This window comes from the organism of the source record quoted next, unplaced genomic scaffold (genome assembly GCF_019419815.1).
Source record: "Pyrus x bretschneideri cultivar Hongxiangsu unplaced genomic scaffold, Pyrus_bretschneideri_v1 Contig5, whole genome shotgun sequence".
NCBI lineage: Eukaryota > Viridiplantae > Streptophyta > Magnoliopsida > Rosales > Rosaceae > Pyrus > Pyrus x bretschneideri.
In genome coordinates this window covers 6051274-6070645 of record NW_025999787.1, presented here as the reverse complement: position 1 = coordinate 6070645, position 19372 = coordinate 6051274, and the positions used below count along the sequence as shown (strand labels likewise).

The following is a 19372-nucleotide window of genomic DNA, read 5'->3' as shown; positions in this document are numbered from 1 at the left end:
ATGTACTCTGGATGTGCAGTTAGTATATCGTCGACAAAGGGTCAATAATCCATCACTTGTTACGCCACAAAATTCAGATTTGGAGTGGTTTGTGTACACCACGTTGTAAAACTCTGCATTGGATATGAATCATCAAGAAAAAAGGAAAAACCGAAGAGAAACAACATCCCACGCCCGAAAATTTTCATCTAAACAAACATCATTCGGATGAAATCCAGCAGCATTTGCGGGATAACAAGGCGCTTCTTCATGTGCGGGTTCTATAACCTATTGATTCTCGTTGTCAGTTCTTCCAGCCAAGAGAGAGGATACAGCATCCTACCCAAAAGTTTGTTTTCGATTCAAGAAAGTTATAAACAAAAAGAGTTGTCCGGCTCCTCATAAATGATGTTAAGATCGGCTAGCTCATCCTCGGAATCCGAAAATAAAACAGAGACAAAAAGGATTGTTTCAATGACACATCTAATCATAATCAATAGGATTTGAAGAGCTGTCATGGTTAATCACATCAAATTCAGCAGGCAGGAAGGGCACGGAAGCTACCGTATTGAGAATGCAAGCAAGGTAGCTTGCTTGCTCTCCTGGTAGCGTACGTTGGTGGCAAGGAAGGAGGCACAGGGACCATATTAAAGTAAAGAGGCATTCGGGAAGCAACTAGGTTCAGCTGAAAATTACAATCCCCCGTGTCTCAACCGAATTAATGAGAATCATATATTTCATAATCCATGGCTGGGGACTGCAAGTAACCATACTCAAATCGATCAGCATGTCTCCATTTTCATCCGCAAACAATATGATCTTCCATATCAGAGACTTCGTCATCATATATCACACTAAATTTTTTGTAACTTTCTGAGCCCCTATTTCCACCTGAACGTGGAAATGGATGCTCCTGCAAAAGACATTGACATCAACGGTACACACGTGAAGTGTCTCCTAAGCCCAAAGCTACTCATGCTTCACTTCGTGCAAAAGGATCACAACATACTATGTTTACAATATTATTAAACACACACAAAACACGTACCTTCACATAAGCGTCCAAGACATCTTCTAGCAACACTGTTTGCTGAATTTCATTCCCTGCTAAACAGTTGGCGTTGAGAAATCTAGCACACCCTTAAAGTCTTCCATCAAGATGAGTAATTAATTATTCAGATCGGGCAAGCCTTGGCACAAAGGAAAGGTTGCTCCTTTGTGACCGAAATGTCACGGATTCAAGTTGAGGAAAGAGTCTCTTTGCAACTCAAGGGTAAGGCTGCATACAATAGACGTACTCACCCCCCACGACCCTCGCAAAGTGGGAGCGTTGTTGGCTTGAGTCACCCTTTTATTCTTTCTATCAATGGTAACAAAGCAGGATCTACTTTATCTTTAGACAACAAATCAATTATCAATTCCGTAGTTGACGCATCTGCAGAAAAACCCTTCCCCACCATTTGTTGAATAAGTCCCATGGCTTCTGATGGCTCATTGTTATTGAAAAAGCCTCGGATGATTATGTTATAGGTCCAACCATTTGGAGAACAACCTTTCTCTTCCATTTCTTTAAGTAATTTTACCGCTTCGTTTGTTAGCCCTCCGTTGCAAAATCCACTAATCATTATGTTATACGTCCTGGTATTAGGTTGAAGACCTCTTGATGATAAACTGCGAAAGAGATCCCTTGCAGAGTCAACTTTCCCACCAATGCACAATCCTCCAATTAGAATAGCGTAAATCACAATATTTGGCTTTAACTTCTTACTTTCCATATCTCTTAACAATTGTATTGCCTCGGGAAATTGTTGGTTTTTACACAGGCCACCCAATAAAACAGCATAGGCTTGAACATTTGGAAAATGGCCACAAGCTTGCATCTGAGAGAACAACTTTTGTGCATCTTGTGTTCTCCCTACTTTGCAAAAACCGTCCATGAGAGTGGTGTAAGTAACGACATTCAGAATGACTCTGCTACTAGAAATTTCCTCAAAAAGCAACACCGCCTCATCTATCCTTTTATGCTTACAATAGCCGTTTATCAGTATGTTGTAACTATAGGCATCAACTGTGTAGCCCTTTCTGAGCATTAGTTCCAAAACCTTTTTTGCCTCACGCATTTCTCCTCGCAAGCAATAACCATCCATAAGAGAATTATAAGTAACAGTGTTAGGCTCAATATCTCTTTGCGTCATCATTTCGACCATGCTTTTTGCTTTCCCGACCAAGCCCTCCTTACAAAGGGTGTCTATCAATACACTGAAGGTTTGCAGATTTGGAAAAATACCTTTGCTCACCATTTCATTAAACAATCTCGCAGCTTCTTTCCACTCCCCTAATTTGCATACTCCATGAATCAAAGAAGTATAGGTAATGATGTCGGGTTCAATACATTTACTCATCATTTCAGAGAAAAGGTTCATCGCATCAACCACCATAGTATCCTTACAAAGACTGTCGATGATCGTGCTGTAAATAACAATGCCAGGCTTGCAACCTCCTTCTTCCATTTTCCTAAGTAGTTGAATAGCTTCAGTGTTGTTACCTTTCATGCAAAGGCCCTTTACTAGTGTGCCGAAAGTAACCACATCTGGCTTACAATCACCACTCTCCATCTTATTCAGAATCCCGACAGCATCAGCCTCTCTATCCTGAAGAAGGAATCCATTGATTAGAGTGGAGAAGGTCGCCACAGTCGGTTCAAAACCAAGTTTGAAGAATTTTCCCAACAAAGATAAACCAAATTCCATTTGGTTGAGATGGGAAAAGCAATTAATGATGATGCTTAGAGTATAAACATCAGGACGAATTCCGGACAGCTCCATTTGGTCATTCAGCGAGATGACTGCCGAATAATGTTTCAACTTGGCGACTTGAGTCAAGACTTGATTGAAACGGACGACGGAAGGCAGAGGACGCATTTGAAGCATTTCGTCGAACACATGGAGTGCATCCTCAAGATTAGTTACTTTGACAAGCTGACGCAATTGGGTGTTTGTAGATTTGGTTGGATAAGAAGGTCGAGAGTGAAACGGAGCCAAGTAAACGTTGAAGAATAGAAGGAGAGTAGATTTATGAAGAAAACAAGGCACAGGCGACATACCTCTGAGTCTGCTGGCGATGCCATAACCAACCTTCAATGAAGAAGAAATTGTCGTCGCCCGCATCATCTTCAACGTCTGCCGGTTAATCAGTAGGAAGATGACGAATTGGTTGTGCGTATCGGACTCTTTTTCCCGATGAGGTTTGGGGTTGGTTTGGGTAAATTTTCATAAATAAATGATGATATGCATTTTCAACGAAAACAATTTTTTGTTCTTCTTGACAATTTAGTAAAATCAACGACCGGACTTAAGAGTCCGTTTGGTAGGTTGAGTGAAATAGGGACTTAAAAAATCTATTGGATACTGGTAAGATAGAATTTGAACTCATGTATAAAGATAGATTAGATAACTCATTTTATTGTGAAATCCTAATCTATTATAACTCATGTATAAGCATTGATTAGATAATTCATTTTATTGTGAAATCCTAATCCATTATGTCTTTCATAATTTAACACAATAATATAATATATTTAAATATATTTTAATTGATTACAACCTATTCCAACCAATCAATAAACAAGTTTTATTGCTAATGTGTGACCTTTTCTTATTTTTTGAAGAAGATGATGTGTGACCCTTTCTTAACTTTTCTTAAAAGTCACGTTTTAAGGGAAATATAGGATCAATATATCGTTAAGATTTTCCTAACAAAAGCAATGTTTCAATTTGTGATTGAGATGCATGCCACATGGTTAATATCTACGCTTGATATGCCATTAATACATCAGGAGAATCCTTTTCGGATCTTTTTTATGAGGATCTTGAGAATTCTCAAATCATGTCCGTTCATTGTATATTGTGCGGTCAATTTTCGTCAGGTATTATTTATATTTAATTTAAGATAAAAGTATTTAAAATGATTTCTAATCTCATGATGTACGATGAACAGACAAGATTTAAGAATCTCCAAGATCTTCACAAAGAGGATCCAGAAAGGATCTTCATTCGTTAATATATAGTCGTCAAAGGATCAACGAATGCAAGTCTAAAACTTCAAAGTAGTCAGAAGAGTGTATTAAACCCATCCAGTATTGTAGGGTTAGCAACTTGAGAGGCTCAAGCTGTAATAAGCACGGTTACAATTGGTGGGCTACAGGCACAGACACATGTCACTCTAACTTAGAAGTCCAAAGCACCATTCGGCATTCGAAAATATTGTACAACCAGAAAGCTTGTGGATTATAACTCATGACATTCAAACATGAGCTTTGCGTCCTTCAAAAGAATTGTCAAAAAGGCGATTTGAAAATCATCTGAGGGTGGCTCTGAACTCCGACTTAAGTACGACTATTTCTATTCCTGACCAGCATACTAACCCAAGTATGTTGTAAAACACTTATGCCACAAAATTCAGATTTGGAGTGGTTTAAACTCTGCATTGGATTTCAAAACATCAAGCAAAAAGAAAAACATAACAGAAACAACACATCACGTCCGAATTTTTTCATCTAAACAAACATCAGTCGGATGAAATCTAGCAGCATTTTCGGGATAACGAGGCGATTCTTCGTGTGCGGGTTCCATAAATTCTTGATCTCGTTGTCAAGTCTTCCGGCCAATAGAGAGGATACAATATCCCACCCAAAAGTTAGTTTTCGATATAAGAAAGTTATAATTAAAGAGAGTAAAAGATCTGTGGAAGGAATAGAGAGATAGAATGACCACAAAACTCAGTTATCTGGCAAACCCATTCAAGCTATGAGATACAAAACTATTACAAAAAAGAAAATGAAAAAGAAAAAGAAGAAAAGAAAAGAAAAAGGTTGTTCCTCTAGGAACAGCCTTTGTCGTACAGCTCCTCATAAATGATGTTAGGATCGGCCGGCTTATCTCTAGAAAAATAGAGATAAAATAGATTGTTTCGGTGACAAATCTAATCAGACTGAATAGGATTTAAAGAGCTTTTATGATCATTTACTTTAGTTTCACCAGGCAGGAACGACACGAAAACATGATAGGCGTATTTCAAATGAAGGATACTTGTACCCATTGAGTCAAAGTCGTATCCGTTCACCATGATATGTATCCGATCAGTATCCAAGAGTACCTGACAAGTATCATTTCCGACAAAGTATCTGATACGGCCGTGCATTAGTTAATTCTGGAAAAACAAAGGCTACTATGGTAATTAGCGAAAATTCTATACGCAGTTCAGCAAAACTTCACAAAATTTATCACTCAATTGTTCAGTCGCACCACCAAAACAAGCAAACCCAATTTCAATGTTCACTCAATTGTTCAGTTGACCCATGTTTTGATTGAAAAGGACAACGGAAGGCAGCTGATGCGTTTGAAGCATTTCGTCGAATTCGCTGAAGGCATCCACAAGATTTGTGACTTTCACAAGCTGATGCAATTGGGTGTTTGTAGATCTGGACGATGTCGTATGTACTAAAAATACAAAAACTTCATTGTGCTGGGAAGCAATAATGAAAGAAACATCCATTCATATCAGCTTTCTAGACCAGACATCATCTCGGCCGACATTGCTTGCTTTATTTCATCCCTTGCAAAGCAATTGTTATCGTTGTTCTAAAAATCTCTACCTAGGTCCTGCTTAGATCTTAGGCGGTTGATCACCGTTCCAATTAATACATAGACGTTTGAAAATTAACAAAGGGCTCCTAGACCTGCTGGCGCCCGCCTAGCTAGGCCAAACTTGCCTAGGCATGCGTTTAAGTCGTGACTCATTTTGATAAAAAATAGATAACTTTAATTTTGTATTTTATTTTTTAAAATAAATTGTAAGAGACTTGTTGAATACTTAAATGAACACATATTATATGTTTGTTTCTCATGTTTTCATTATGTTTCAATACTTCATAATATATCTGTCATTCTATTTTATAGTTTATGACGAAGTTATATACATTCAAGTATAAACAGAAATTTATTTATACAAAATATAATAGATTTATTTAAATCCGTGTAGTCCACTTAGGCTCTGCCTAGGCGCTAGGCATTAGCTTGTCGTCCAACTAGCGCCTAACGTTTTTTTAGAACCTTCGTTGTTATTGAGAAAATAAGCAACATACTTATACTTGACGGAAGTGCTCGTTTTTGCCATTTTGACGAATATCATAATCCATGGCTGGCGAATGCTGCAAGTAACCAAAACTCAAATCGATCCGCAAGTTCTCCATTTTCATCCGCAAACGATATGATCTTTCATATCATGGACATCGTCATCATATATCACACTAAAATCTTTATAATTTTCTGAGTCCCTATTTCCACGAGAACTTAGAAATGGATGCTCCTACAAAATATCATATTGACATCAACGGTACACATGTTAAGTGTCTCCTGAGCCCAATGCTATTCATGTTTCACTTCGTGCAAAGGGATCATAACAAACTTTTTAACAGTATTATTAATCTCACACAAAACATGTACCTTCACTTCAGCGTCCAAGACAAGACATCGTCTCCTGGCAACATTGTTTGCTGAATTTCATCCCCTGCAAAACAGTTGGTATCGAGAAAACTAGCAACACCCTTAAAGTCTTCCATCAAGATGACAAATTAATTATTCAGAAGATGTTTGAATGTAAAAACCAGTCTTATTCTTGCTATGCACCTAAGGTGAGCCTTGGCATAACGGAAAGGGTTGCTCTTTTTTAGGTTACAAGCTTGAGTCGTGTAAACCACCTCTTTACAAAACAAAAGTCTGTGTACTATAGACATTTTCACCCCGGGCAAAGCAGGGAGCCTTTTAGCTTGAGGTCACCCTTTAATTCTCGATATGCACCTCCACTAACATGAGTGTAATTTAAAAAAAAAAAAAAAAAAAAAACCAAAGGGCAGGTGGTCTGTCATTTTCTTAAGCTATAATGTATGCATAGTATTATAATGCATTTATGGGATTGAAAGGTGCTACACTTTCAAAATTAACAATAATCATTAGAAGGATCTGTTTCAACTTTACAAGGTAGAAATTAACTTCGTTACGATCTTTCTATCAATGGCAACAAAGCAGGATCTACTTTATCTTTAGACAACAAATCAATTATCAATTCCGTGGTCGACGCATCTGCAGAAAAACCCTTCCCCACCATTTGTTGAATAAGTCCCATGGCTTCTGATGGCTCATTGTTATTGAAAAAGCCTCGGATGATTATGTTATAGGTCCAACCATTTGGAGAACAACCTTTCGCGTCCATTTCTTTAAGTAATTTTACCGCTTCGTTTGTTAGCCCTCCGTTGCAAAATCCATCAATCATTTTGTTATATGTCCTGGTATTGGGTTGAAGACCTCTTGATGATAAACTGCGAAAGAGATCCCTTGCAGTTTCAACTTTCCCACCAATGCACAATCCTCCAATTAGAATAGCGTAAATCACAATATTTGGCTTTAACTTCTTACTTTCCATATCTCTTAACAATTGTATTGCCTCGGGAAATTGTTGGTTTTTACACAGGCCACCCAATAAAACAGCATAGGTTTGAACATTTGGAAAATGGCCGCAAGCTTGCATCTGAGAGAACAACTTTTGTGCATCTTGTGTTCTCCCTACTTTGCAAAAACCGTCCATGAGAGTGGTGTAAGTAACGACATTCAGAATGACTCCGCTACTAGAAATTTCCTCAAAAAGCAACACCGCCTCATCTATCCTTTTATGCTTACAATAGCCATTTATCAATATGCTGTAACTATAAGCATCAACAATGGATCCCTTGCTAAGCATTAGTTCCAAAACCTTTTTTGCCTCGTCCATTTCCCCTCGCAAGCAATAACCATCCATGAGCGAATTATAAGTAACTGTGTCAGGCTCAATACCTCTTTGAGTCATCAATTCAACAATGCTTTTTGCTTCCCCAACCGAGCCCTCTTTACAATGGGTGTCTACCAAGACATTGAAGGTGTGCAAATTTGGTAACATACCTTTGCTCACCATTTCATTAAACAATCTTGTAGCTTCTTTTGACCCCCATAATTTGCCTACTCCATGAATCAAAGAAGTATATGTAATGACATCGGGGTTAATACCTTTACTCATCATTTCAGAGAAGAGGTTCATCGCATCATCAACCATAGTATCCTTACAAAGACTGTCGATGATCGTGTTGTAGACAACTAGATTAGGCTTGCAAACTGCTTCTTCCATCCTCTTAAGCAATTGGATAGCTCCAGTATTGTTACCCTTCATGCAAAGGCCCTTTACTAGTGTGCCGAAAGTAACCACATCTGGCTTACAATCACCACTCTCCATCTTATTCAGAATCCCGACAGCATCAGCCTCTCTATCCTGAAGAAGGAATCCATTGATTAGAGTGGAGAAGGTCGCCACAGTCGGTTCAAAACCAAGTTTGAAGAATTTTCCCAACAAAGATAAACCAAATTCCATTTGGTTGAGATGGGAAAAGCAATTAATGATGATGCTTAGAGTATAAACATCAGGACGAATTCCGGACAGCTCCATTTGGTCATTCAGCGAGATGACTGCCGAATAATGTTTCAACTTGGCGACTTGAGTCAAGACTTGATTGAAACGGACGACGGAAGGCAGAGGACGCATTTGAAGCATTTCGTCGAACACATGGAGTGCATCCTCAAGATTAGTTACTTTGACAAACTGACGCAATTGGGTGTTTGTAGATTTGGTTGGATAAGAAGGTCGAGAGTGAAACGGAGCCAAGTAAACGTTGAAGAATAGAAGGAGAGTAGATTTATGAAGAAAACAAGGCACAGGCGACATACCTCTGAGTCTGCTGGCGATGCCATAACCAACATTCAATGAAGAAGAAATTGTCGTCGCCCGCATCATCTTCAACGTCTGCCGGTTCATCAGTAGGAAGATGACGAATTGGTTGTGCGTATCGGACTCTTTTTCCCGATGAGGTTTGGGGTTGGTTTGGGCAAATTTTCATAAATAAATGATGATATGCATTTTCAACGTAAACAATTTTTTGTTCTTCTTGACAATTTAGTAAAATCAACAACCGGACTTAAGAGTCCGTTTGGTAGGTTGAGTGAAATAGGGACTTAAAAAATCTATTGGATTGACAGATACTAGTAAGATAGAATTTGTAACTCATGTATAAGGATAGATTAGATAAGTCATTTTATTATGAAATCTTAATCCATTATGTCTTTCATAATTTAACACAATAATGTAGTATACTTAAATATATTTTAATTGATTACAACCTATCTCAACCAATCAATAAACAAGTTTTATTGCTAATGTGTGACCTTTTCTTATTTTTTGAAGAAGATGATGGGTGACCTTTTCTTAACTTTTCTTCAAAGTCACGTTTTAAGGGAAATATAGGATCAATATATCGTTAAGATTTTCCTAACAAAAGCAATGTTTCAATTTGTGACTGAGATGCACGCCACATGGTTAATATCTACGCTTGATATGCCATTAATACATCAGGAGAATCCTCTTCGGATTTTTTTATGAGGATCTTGAGAATTCTCAAATTATATCGGTTTATTGTATATTATACGGTCAATTTTCGTCAGATATTATTTATATTTAATTTAAAATAAAAGTATTTAAAATGATTTCTAGTCTCATGATGTACAATGAACGGACAAGATTTAAGAATCTCCAGGATCTTCACAAAGAGGATCTAGAAAGGATCCTCATTCGTTGATATATAGTTGTCAAAGGATCAACGAATGCAAGTCTAAAACTTCAAAGTAGTCAGAAGAGTGTGTTAAACCCATCCAGTATTGTAGGGTTAGCAACTTGAGAGGCTCAAGCCGTAATAAGCACGGTTACAATTGGTGGGCTACGGGCACAGGCACATGTCACTCTAACTTAGAAGTCCGAAGCACCATTAGGCATTCAAAAATATTGTACAACCAGAAAGCTTGTGGATTATAACTTATGACATTCAAACATGGGCTTTGCGTCATTGAAGAGAATTGTCAAAAAGGCGATTTGGAAATCATCTGAGGATGGCTTTGAACTCCGACTTAAGTACGACTATTTCTATTCCGGACCAGCATACTAACCTAAGTATGTTCTACAACACTTATGCCACAAAATTCAGATTTGGAGTGGTTTAAACTCTGCATTGGATTTCAAAACATCAAGCAAAAAGAAAAACATAACAGAAACAACACATCACGTCCGAATTTTTTCATCTAAACAAACATCAGTCGGATGAAATCTAGCAGCATTTTCGGGATAACGAGGCGATTCTTCGTGTGCGGGTTCCATAAATTCTTGATCTCGTTGTCAAGTCTTCCGGCCAATAGAGAGGATACAATATCCCACCCAAAAGTTAGTTTTCGATATAAGAAAGTTATAATTAAAGAGAGTAAAAGATCTGTGCAAGGAATAGAGAGACAGAATGACCACAAAACTCAGTTATCTGGCAAACCCATTCAAGCTATGAGAAACAAAACTATTACAAAAAAGAAAATGAAAAAGAAAAAGAAGAAAAGAAAAGAAAAAGGTTGTTCCTCTAGGAACAGCCTTTGTCGTACAGCTCCTCATAAATGATGTTAGGATCGGCCGGCTTATCCCTAGAAAAATAGAGATAAAATAGATTGTTTCAGTGACAAATCTAATTAGACTGAATAGGATTTAAAGAGCTTTTATGATCATTTACATTAGTTTCACCAGGCAGGAACGGCACGAAAACATGATAGGCGTATTTCAAATGAAGGATACTTGTACCCATTGAGTCAAAGTCGTATCCGTTCACCATGATATGTATCCGATCAGTATCCAAGAGTACCTGACAAGTATCATTTCCGACAAAGTATCAGATACGGCCGTGCATTAGTTAATTCTGGAAAAACAAAGGCTACTATGGTAATTAGCGAAAATTCTATACGCAGTTCAGCAAAACTTCACAAAATTTATCACTCAATTGTTCAGTCGCACCACCAAAACAAGCAAACCCAATTTCAATGTTCACTCAATTGTTCAGTTGACCCATGTTTTGATTGAAAAGGACAACGGAAGGCAGCTGATGCGTTTGAAGCATTTCGTCGAATTCGCTGAAAGCATCCACAAGATTTGTGACTTTCACAAGCTGATGCAATTGGGTGTTTGTAGATCTGGAGGATGTCGTATGTACTAAAAATACAAAAACTTCATTGTGCTGGGAAGCAATAATGAAAGAAACATCCATTCATATCAGCTTTCTAGACCAGACATCGTCTCGGCCGACATTGCTTGCTTTATTTCATCCCTTGCAAAGCAATTGTTATCGTTGTTCTAAAAATCTCTGCCTAGGTCCTGCCTAGATCTTAGACGGCTGATCACCGTTCCAATTAATACATAGACGTTTGAAAATTAACAAAGGGTTCCTAGACCTGCTGGCGCCCGCCTAGCTAGGCCAAACTTGCCTAGGCATGCGTTTAAGTCGTGACTCATTTTGATAAAAAATAGATAACTTTAATTTTGTATTTTATTTTTTAAAATAAATTGTAAGAGACTTGTTGAATACTTAAATGAACACATATCATATGCTTGTTTCTCATGTTTTCATTATGTTTCAATATTTCATAATATATATGTCATTCTATTTTATAGTTTATGACGAAGTTATATACATTCAAGTATAAACAAAAATTTATTTATACAAAATATAATAGATTTATTTAAATCCGTGTAGTCCGCCTAGGCTCTGCCTAGGCGCTAGGCATTAGCTTGTCGTCCAACTAGCGCCTAACGTTTTTTTAGAACATTCGTTGTTATTGAGAAAATAAGCAACATACTTGGCAGAAGTGCTCGTTTTTGCCATTTTGACGAATATCATAATCCATGGCTGGCGAATGCTGCAAGTAACCAAAACTCAAATCGATCCGCAAGTTCTCCATTTTCATCCGCAAACGATATGATCTTTCATATCATGGACATCGTCATCATATATCACACTAAAATCTTTATAATTTTCTGAGTCTCTTTTTCCACGAGAACTTAGAAATGGATGCTCCTGCAAAATATCATATTGACATCAACGGTACACATGTTAGGTGTCTCCTGAGCCCAATGCTATTCATGTTTCACTTCGTGCAAAGGCATCATAACATACTTTTTAACAGTATTATTAATCTCACACAAAACATGTACCTTCACTTCAGCGTCCAAGACAAGACATCGTCTCCTGGCAACATTGTTTGCTGAATTTCATCCCCTGCAAAACAGTTGGTATCGAGAAAACTAGCAACACCATTAAAGTCTTCCATCAAGATGACAAATTAATTATTCAGAAGATGTTTGAATGTAAAAACCAGTCTTATTCTCGCTATGCACCTAAGGCGAGCCTTGGCATAACGGAAAGGGTTGCTCTATTTTAGGTTATAAGCTTGAGTCGTGTAAACCACCTCTTTGCAAAACAAAAGTCTGTGTGCTATAGACATTTTCACCCCCGGGCAAAGCAGGGAGCCTTTTAGCTTGAGGTCACCCTTTAATTCTCGATATGCACCTCCACTAACATGAGTGTAATTTAAAAAAAAAAAAAAAAAAAAAAAAAAAAAAACCAAAGGGCAGGTGGTCTGTCATTTTCTTAAGCTATAATGTATGCATAGTATTATAATGCATTTATGGGATTGAAAGGTGCTACACTTTCAAAATTAACAATAATCATTAGAAGGATCTGTTTCAACTTTACAAGATAGAAATTAACTTCGTTACGATCTTTCTATCAATGGCAACAAAGCAGGATCTACTTTATCTTTAGACAACAAATCAATTATCAATTCCGTGGTCAACGCATCTGCAGAAAAACCCTTCCCCACCATTTGTTGAATAAGTCCCATGGCTTCTGATGGCTCATTGTTATTGAAAAAGCCTCGGATGATTATGTTATAGGTCCAACCATTTGGAGAACAACCTTCTCGTCCATTTCTTTAAGTAATTTACCGCTTCGTTTGTTAGCCCTCCGTTGCAAAATCCATCAATCATTTTGTTATATGTCCTGGTATTGGGTTGAAGACCTCTTGATGATAAACTGCGAAAGAGATCCCTTGCAGTTTCAACTTTCCCACCAATGCACAATCCTCCAATTAGAATAGCGTAAATCACAATATTTGGCTTTAACTTCTTACTTTCCATATCTCTTAACAATTGTATTGCCTCGGGAAATTGTTGGTTTTTACACAGGCCACCCAATAAAACAGCATAGGTTTGAACATTTGGAAAATGGCCGCAAGCTTGCATCTGAGAGAACAACTTTTGTGCATCTTGTGTTCTCCCTACTTTGCAAAAACCGTCCATGAGAGTGGTGTAAGTAACGACATTCAGAATGACTCCGCTACTAGAAATTTCCTCAAAAAGCAACACCGCCTCATCTATCCTTTTATGCTTACAATAGCCATTTATCAATATGCTGTAACTATAAGCATCAACAATGGATCCCTTGCTAAGCATTAGTTCCAAAACCTTTTTTGCCTCGTTCATTTCCCCTCGCAAGCAATAACCATCCATGAGCGAATTATAAGTAACTGTGTCAGGCTCAATACCTCTTTGAGTCATCAATTCAACAATGCTTTTTGCTTCCCCAACCGAGCCCTCTTTACAATGGGTGTCTACCAAGACATTGAAGGTGTGCAAATTTGGTAATATACCTTTGCTCACCATTTCATTAAACAATCTTGTAGCTTCTTTCGACCCCCATAATTTGCATACTCCATGAATCAAAGAAGTATATGTAATGACATCGGGGTTAATACCTTTACTCATCATTTCAGAGAAGAGGTTCATCGCATCATCAACCATAGTATCCTTACAAAGACTGTCGATGATCGTGTTGTAGACAACTAGATTAGGCTTGCAAACTGCTTCTTCCATCCTCTTAAGCAATTGGATAGCTCCAGTATTGTTACCTTTCATGCAAAGGCCCTTTACTAGTGTGCCGCAAGTAACCACATCTGGCTTACAATCACCACTCTCCATCTTATTCAGAATCCCGACAGCATCAGCCTCTCTATCCTGAAGAAGGAATCCATTGATTAGAGTGGAGAAGGTCGCCACAGTCGGTTCAAAACCAAGTTTGAAGAATTTTCCCAAGACAGATAAACCAAATTCCATTTGGTTGAGATGGGAAAAGCAATTAATGATGATGCTTAGAGTATAAACATCAGGACGAATTCCGGACAGCTCCATTTGGTCATTCAGCGAGATGACTGCCGAATAATGTTTCAACTTGGCGACTTGAGTCAAGACTTGATTGAAACGGACGACGGAAGGCAGAGGACGCATTTGAAGCATTTCGTCGAACACATGGAGTGCATCCTCAAGATTAGTTACTTTGACAAGCTGACGCAATTGGGTGTTTGTAGATTTGGTTGGATAAGAAGGTCGAGAGTGAAACGGAGCCAAATAAACGTTGAAGAATAGAAGGAGAGTAGATTTATGAAGAAAACAAGGCACAGGCGACATACCTCTGAGTCTGCTGGCGATGCCATAACCAACATTCAATGAAGAAGAAATTGTCGTCGCCCGCATCATTCTTCAACGTCTGCCGGTTAATCAGTAGGAAGATGACGAATTGGTTGTGCGCATCGGACTCTTTTTCCCGATGAGGTTTGGGGTTGGTTTGGGCAAATTTTCATAAATAAATGATGATATGCATTTTCAACGAAAACAATTTTTTGTTCTTCTTGACAATTTAGTAAAATTAACGACCGGACTTAAGAGTGCGTTTGGTAGGTTGAGCGTAATAGGGACTTAAAAAATCGATTGGATTAACAGGGACTGGTAAGATAGAATTTGTAACTCATGTATAATAATAAATTAAATAACTCATTTTATTATGAAATCCTAATCCATTACGTTCAGTCATTTTCATTTCACAATTTAACACAATAATGTAATATACTTAAATCTATTTTAATTGATTACAACCTATCCCAATCAATCAATAAACAAGTTTTATTGCTAATGTGACCTTTTCTTATTTTTTGAAGAAGATGATGTGTGACCTTTTCTTAACTTTTCTTAAAAGTCACGTTTTAAGGGAAATATAGGATCAATATATGGTTAAGATTTTCCTAACAAAAGCAATGTTTCAATTTGTGATTGAGATGCACGCCACGTAGTTAATATCTATGCTCGATATGCAGTTAATACATCAGGAGAATTCTCTTCGGATTTTTTTTATGAGGATCTTGAGAATTCTCAAATCATGTCCGTTCATTATATATCGTGCAGTCAATTTTCGTCAGGTATTATTTATATTTAAATTAAAATAAAAGTATTTAAATGATTTCTAGTCTCACGATGTACGATGAACAGATACGATTTGAGAATCTTCAGAATCCTCACAAAGAGGATCCAGAAAGGATCCTCATTCGTTAATATATAGTCCTCAAGGGATCAACGAATGCAAGTCTAAAACTTCAAAGTAGTCAGAAGAGTATGTTAAACCCATCCAGTATTGTAGGGTTAGCAACTTAAGAGGCTCGAGTCGTAATAAGCACGGTTACAATTGGTGGGCTACGAGCACAGGCACATGTCACTCTGACTTAGAAGTCCAAAGCACCATTCGGCATTCGAAAATATTGTACAACCAGAAAGCTTGTGGATTACAACTTATGACATTCAAACACGGGCTTTGCGTCATTCAAGAGAATTGTCAAAAAGGCGATTTGGAAATCATCTGAGGGTGGCTCTGAACTCCGACTTAAGTACGACTATTTCTATTCCGGACTAGCATACTAACCCAACTATGTTCTACAACACTTATGCCACAAAATTCAGATTGGAGTGGTTTAAACTCTGCATTGGATTTCAAAACATCAAGCAAAAAGAAAAACATAACAGAAACAACACATCACGTCCGAATTTTTCATGTAAACAAACATCAGTCGGATGAAATCAAGCAGCATTTTCGGGATAACGAGGCGATTCTTCGTGTGCGGGTTCCATAAATTCTTGATCTCGTTGTCAAGTCTTCCGGCCAATAGAGAGGATACAATATCCCACCCAAAAGTTAGTTTTCGATATAAGAAAGTTATAATTAAAGAGAGTAAAAGATCTGTGCAAGGAATAGAAAGACAGAATGACCACAAAACTCAGTTCTCTGGCAAACCCATTCAAGCTATGAGAAACAAAACTATTACAAAAAAGAAAATGAAAAAGAAAAAGAAGAAAAGAAAAGAGCAGTGAGGAAAGTTGTAATATATAAAGGGCATGTGTCCAATTGAAATTTTGAAGGATTTATAAATCTATGGATTTGTATAGAGTTTAATTCATTTATAGAGATTTCATGTAAAATTTTGATTCAATTATTACGAAATCTAATAGGAAAAGGTGACATTTGTGGATGTATAAAATACACTATAGAATATCTCTAATTCCCTCTAATTTCTCAACTTTTTCCAAAATCTTTAAATTTAAATTCTAATTGAATACACTGGAATGTTATATATTTCTTTAAAATTATAATTGAATACACCCGGATTTCTAAGAATTTTAATAAACTATCTTAAAATCATAATTGAATACACATTAAATTTCAAAGAATCACTTAAAATCTTAATTGAATATTCCTAAATTCATTAAAAGAATAAAAATTCATCAAAATCTCATTGAATACGCACTAGGTCTTATCTGACAACAAATTTGTTTGAAGACATTTCATTGTGAAAAGTGCGGCGGAGTGGGGCGGGTTCAAGAAATTAATGGGGCGGGGCGGATCCAAAAGTCCCAAGAAACAGGGCCCTGGCTGGACCCGCTTCTCCCATTCGCACTCAGTTTATCTGGCGTGGTGCTACACACAACAAACTCCCAAAACATACGACTCCCCCAACCTCTCCTCCTTGTTCTCTTCCGTTTATCCCCATCTGTCTCTGATGCAGAGAGATCGAGCTTCCGTTGGCGCCTTTTAAGCCCTCCGATTCCTCCAAACAAACGTCGAATTCCAATCCCATCTGATCCAATACGATTCAATTGGACCACCGTGAAAACCCATATGAAGCACTATAGGAATGGCGAAATCTGGGACATTGAACACCAAATGCCAGTGGCTGCCGACGCCGGAGATGTTATATTGGGTGTGGACGGCGGAACCACCTCCCCCGTCTGCATTTGCATGCCGATTTTGCCCGTCTGCAAAGAATGTCACCCACCATCAGACCTTCTTCTTCTCCATCCCAGAAGACCCACGATCCCCAAACTCCATTAAGGACTAGAAGATTGGAGCACAAAAATCTGGGATCGTGGTTCCGCGGCTTTGCCTGTGCTACTGCTGAATAAGTTTCCCCCCTGCAAAAAAGAAAAGGACCCGTGGATCCGGCCCAAAACAGGCAGGGTTAGGTCAGGTTCACCTATTAAAATAGGTTGTATCTGATCTGGCCTGACTCGTTTCTTTTAAATCCAGGTTCAATCCGGTCCCTTCAAAATTCTGCTCGACCCTGCCCGTGCCCCAGCCCTACTCTGGATGAGGTAAGCAAGACCCTCTCCTAATTAGGCAGAAAGAGGGAAAACAAAAATACACAACCTTTTATTCCTGCTGATTGGAGTGGACCCCATCATTCTGATGGCGCGGAGTGTCCTAGTCGGCTTACAAGTGGAATCTCTCTGCTCCCGCCAAAACTGAATATCTTTTGAATTGTTCTTCCAAATCGGTCGCTCAAGACCTTTGGTCTCTATCCCGACCGATGAAAAAAATGGGACCACTTGTTATTGACTAGTTGAGAATGATTCTGAAGCTGAATTTCAATTCTCTCATCTCTCAAAAGAATCACCACTTGAATCGCTTTTGAGATTTCCAATCGTTAGAGAGAAACAAACTAATTAGACAAAAAGGGTACACTTTTTCAAGTAACAAAACCGTGATCATATTACTAGAAATAACATAACTCAATTCGATAGGAAAAAGAGGATAGGACCACGAGAAGGTCATGTGATTCTTATAATAGTTTCGAGTTCTCATCCCTCTCTTAAAATATTAAAATTTTAAAAAATTTGTTATTTAGATGCATGCCAGTATGCCACTATAATCAATATCCACGCTCGATATGCAATCAATATATAATTGACCATATATCACCCTTTCCCTTCCTCCCCTTAAGCACTTGTGCCACTATGTGAAGAAGTCTTTATCTACGGATAGCAAAGTACTTATATGGCGCTCCTGCCTATGACAGGATCAATAATCCATTGCTTGTTACAGCGCAAAATTCAGATTTGGAGTGGTTTGTGTACACCATGTTGTAAACTGTGCATTGGATTTCAAATCATCAAGATAAAAAGAAAAAAGAAAAAACAGTAAAGAAACATCCCAGAATTTTTCATCCAAACAAACATCATTAGCAGCATTTGCGGGATAACAAGAACATCATTCGGATGAATTCCAGCAACATTTGCGGGATAACATGGGACTTCCTCATGTGCAGGTTCCATAAATTCTTGATCTCGTGGTCAGTTTTTCCAACCAACAAAAGGAAACAACATCCGATCCAGAAGCTAGTTTTTGATACAAGAAATTTATAAACAAAAAGAGTAAAATATCTATTGCGGGAATACAGGCGACAAAGACAGTGTGACCACATAAATCAGTTATTTGGCAAACACATTCAAGCTATGAGTAACAAAACTACTATAAAAAAGAAAAAGAAAAAGAAAAAGCAGAATAAAGAAGAAAAAAAAGGTTGTGGAAGCACAAAACCTTCCTCTAGGCAAAGCTATTTATCAATATGCTTGCTGAAGCAAACTAGGTTTCTCCTCCCATCAATATGGGACTCATTTTGACGTGGTGAATTTACAAGGCTAATACGTGGATAACACAGCAGGATGACGTGAAGTGCCTAACAAGTAGACAACACAACCATGGAGCGCGTGTTGCCTTTTGGCTTTACACATGGGACAACCTGCTCTAATATCATAAGAAAGTTGAGGTTCTACCATAAAACCAATTGACAATATGAGGAGTAGCCCAACCTCTTATAAGTCCATGCAAGGTCCTTCTTTCCATCAATGTATGACTCATTCTCAATGGTTGATCATTATTTCGACAACGCTTTTTGCTTCTCCAACCAACTCCTCCTTACAGAGTGTTCAACTAAGACACTGACGTTGTGCACATCTGGAAAGATACTTTTTCCCACCATTTCATTCATCGCGTCGCTTCTTTGAAGAAACTTCCCAAGACAAACCAAGCCCCATTTGGTTCAGATGAGAAAAGCAATTAATGATAATGGTTAGAGTGTAAACATCGGGACTAATTAGTCATTCAACGAGATGACTGCCGAATAATGTTTCACTTTGGCAACTTGACCGATGTTTTGATTGGAAAAGGACAACTGAAGGCAGATGACGCATTTGAAGCATTTTGTCGAATTCGTTGAAGGCATCCTCAAGATTAATGGCT

General features: G+C 38.0%; 2 protein-coding genes and 1 pseudogene across 3 annotated transcripts; all 3 read right to left on the bottom strand.

Annotated features, from left to right (window-relative positions):
• Positions 1 to 445: 445 nt before the first annotated feature.
• Positions 446 to 3392, bottom strand: LOC103942272 (putative pentatricopeptide repeat-containing protein At1g12700, mitochondrial). Of its 2 annotated transcripts, none has more exons than XM_048569576.1 (2): positions 3083 to 3392; positions 446 to 2630 (listed from the first exon to the last, which is right to left on the bottom strand). In XM_048569576.1, exons 1-2 carry the CDS (start codon positions 3104 to 3106, stop codon positions 1323 to 1325), a joined length of 1332 nt encoding a protein of 443 aa, XP_048425533.1. In that variant the 5' UTR covers positions 3107 to 3392; the 3' UTR covers positions 446 to 1322. The 2 variants fall into 2 exon arrangements, with proteins under 2 accessions (XP_048425533.1, XP_048425532.1); XM_048569575.1 differs by having other exon boundaries at positions 446 to 892; positions 1028 to 3391.
• Positions 3393 to 6948: 3556 nt separating this feature from the next.
• LOC103948928 (putative pentatricopeptide repeat-containing protein At1g12700, mitochondrial) lies at positions 6949 to 9126 on the bottom strand. The gene has a single exon (XM_048568861.1). The coding sequence runs from the start codon at positions 8872 to 8874 to the stop codon at positions 7033 to 7035; it is 1842 nt and encodes a 613-aa protein (XP_048424818.1). The 5' UTR covers positions 8875 to 9126; the 3' UTR covers positions 6949 to 7032.
• Positions 9127 to 12560: 3434 nt separating this feature from the next.
• Positions 12561 to 14733, bottom strand: LOC103942275 (annotated as a pseudogene).
• Positions 14734 to 19372: the final 4639 nt, after the last annotated feature.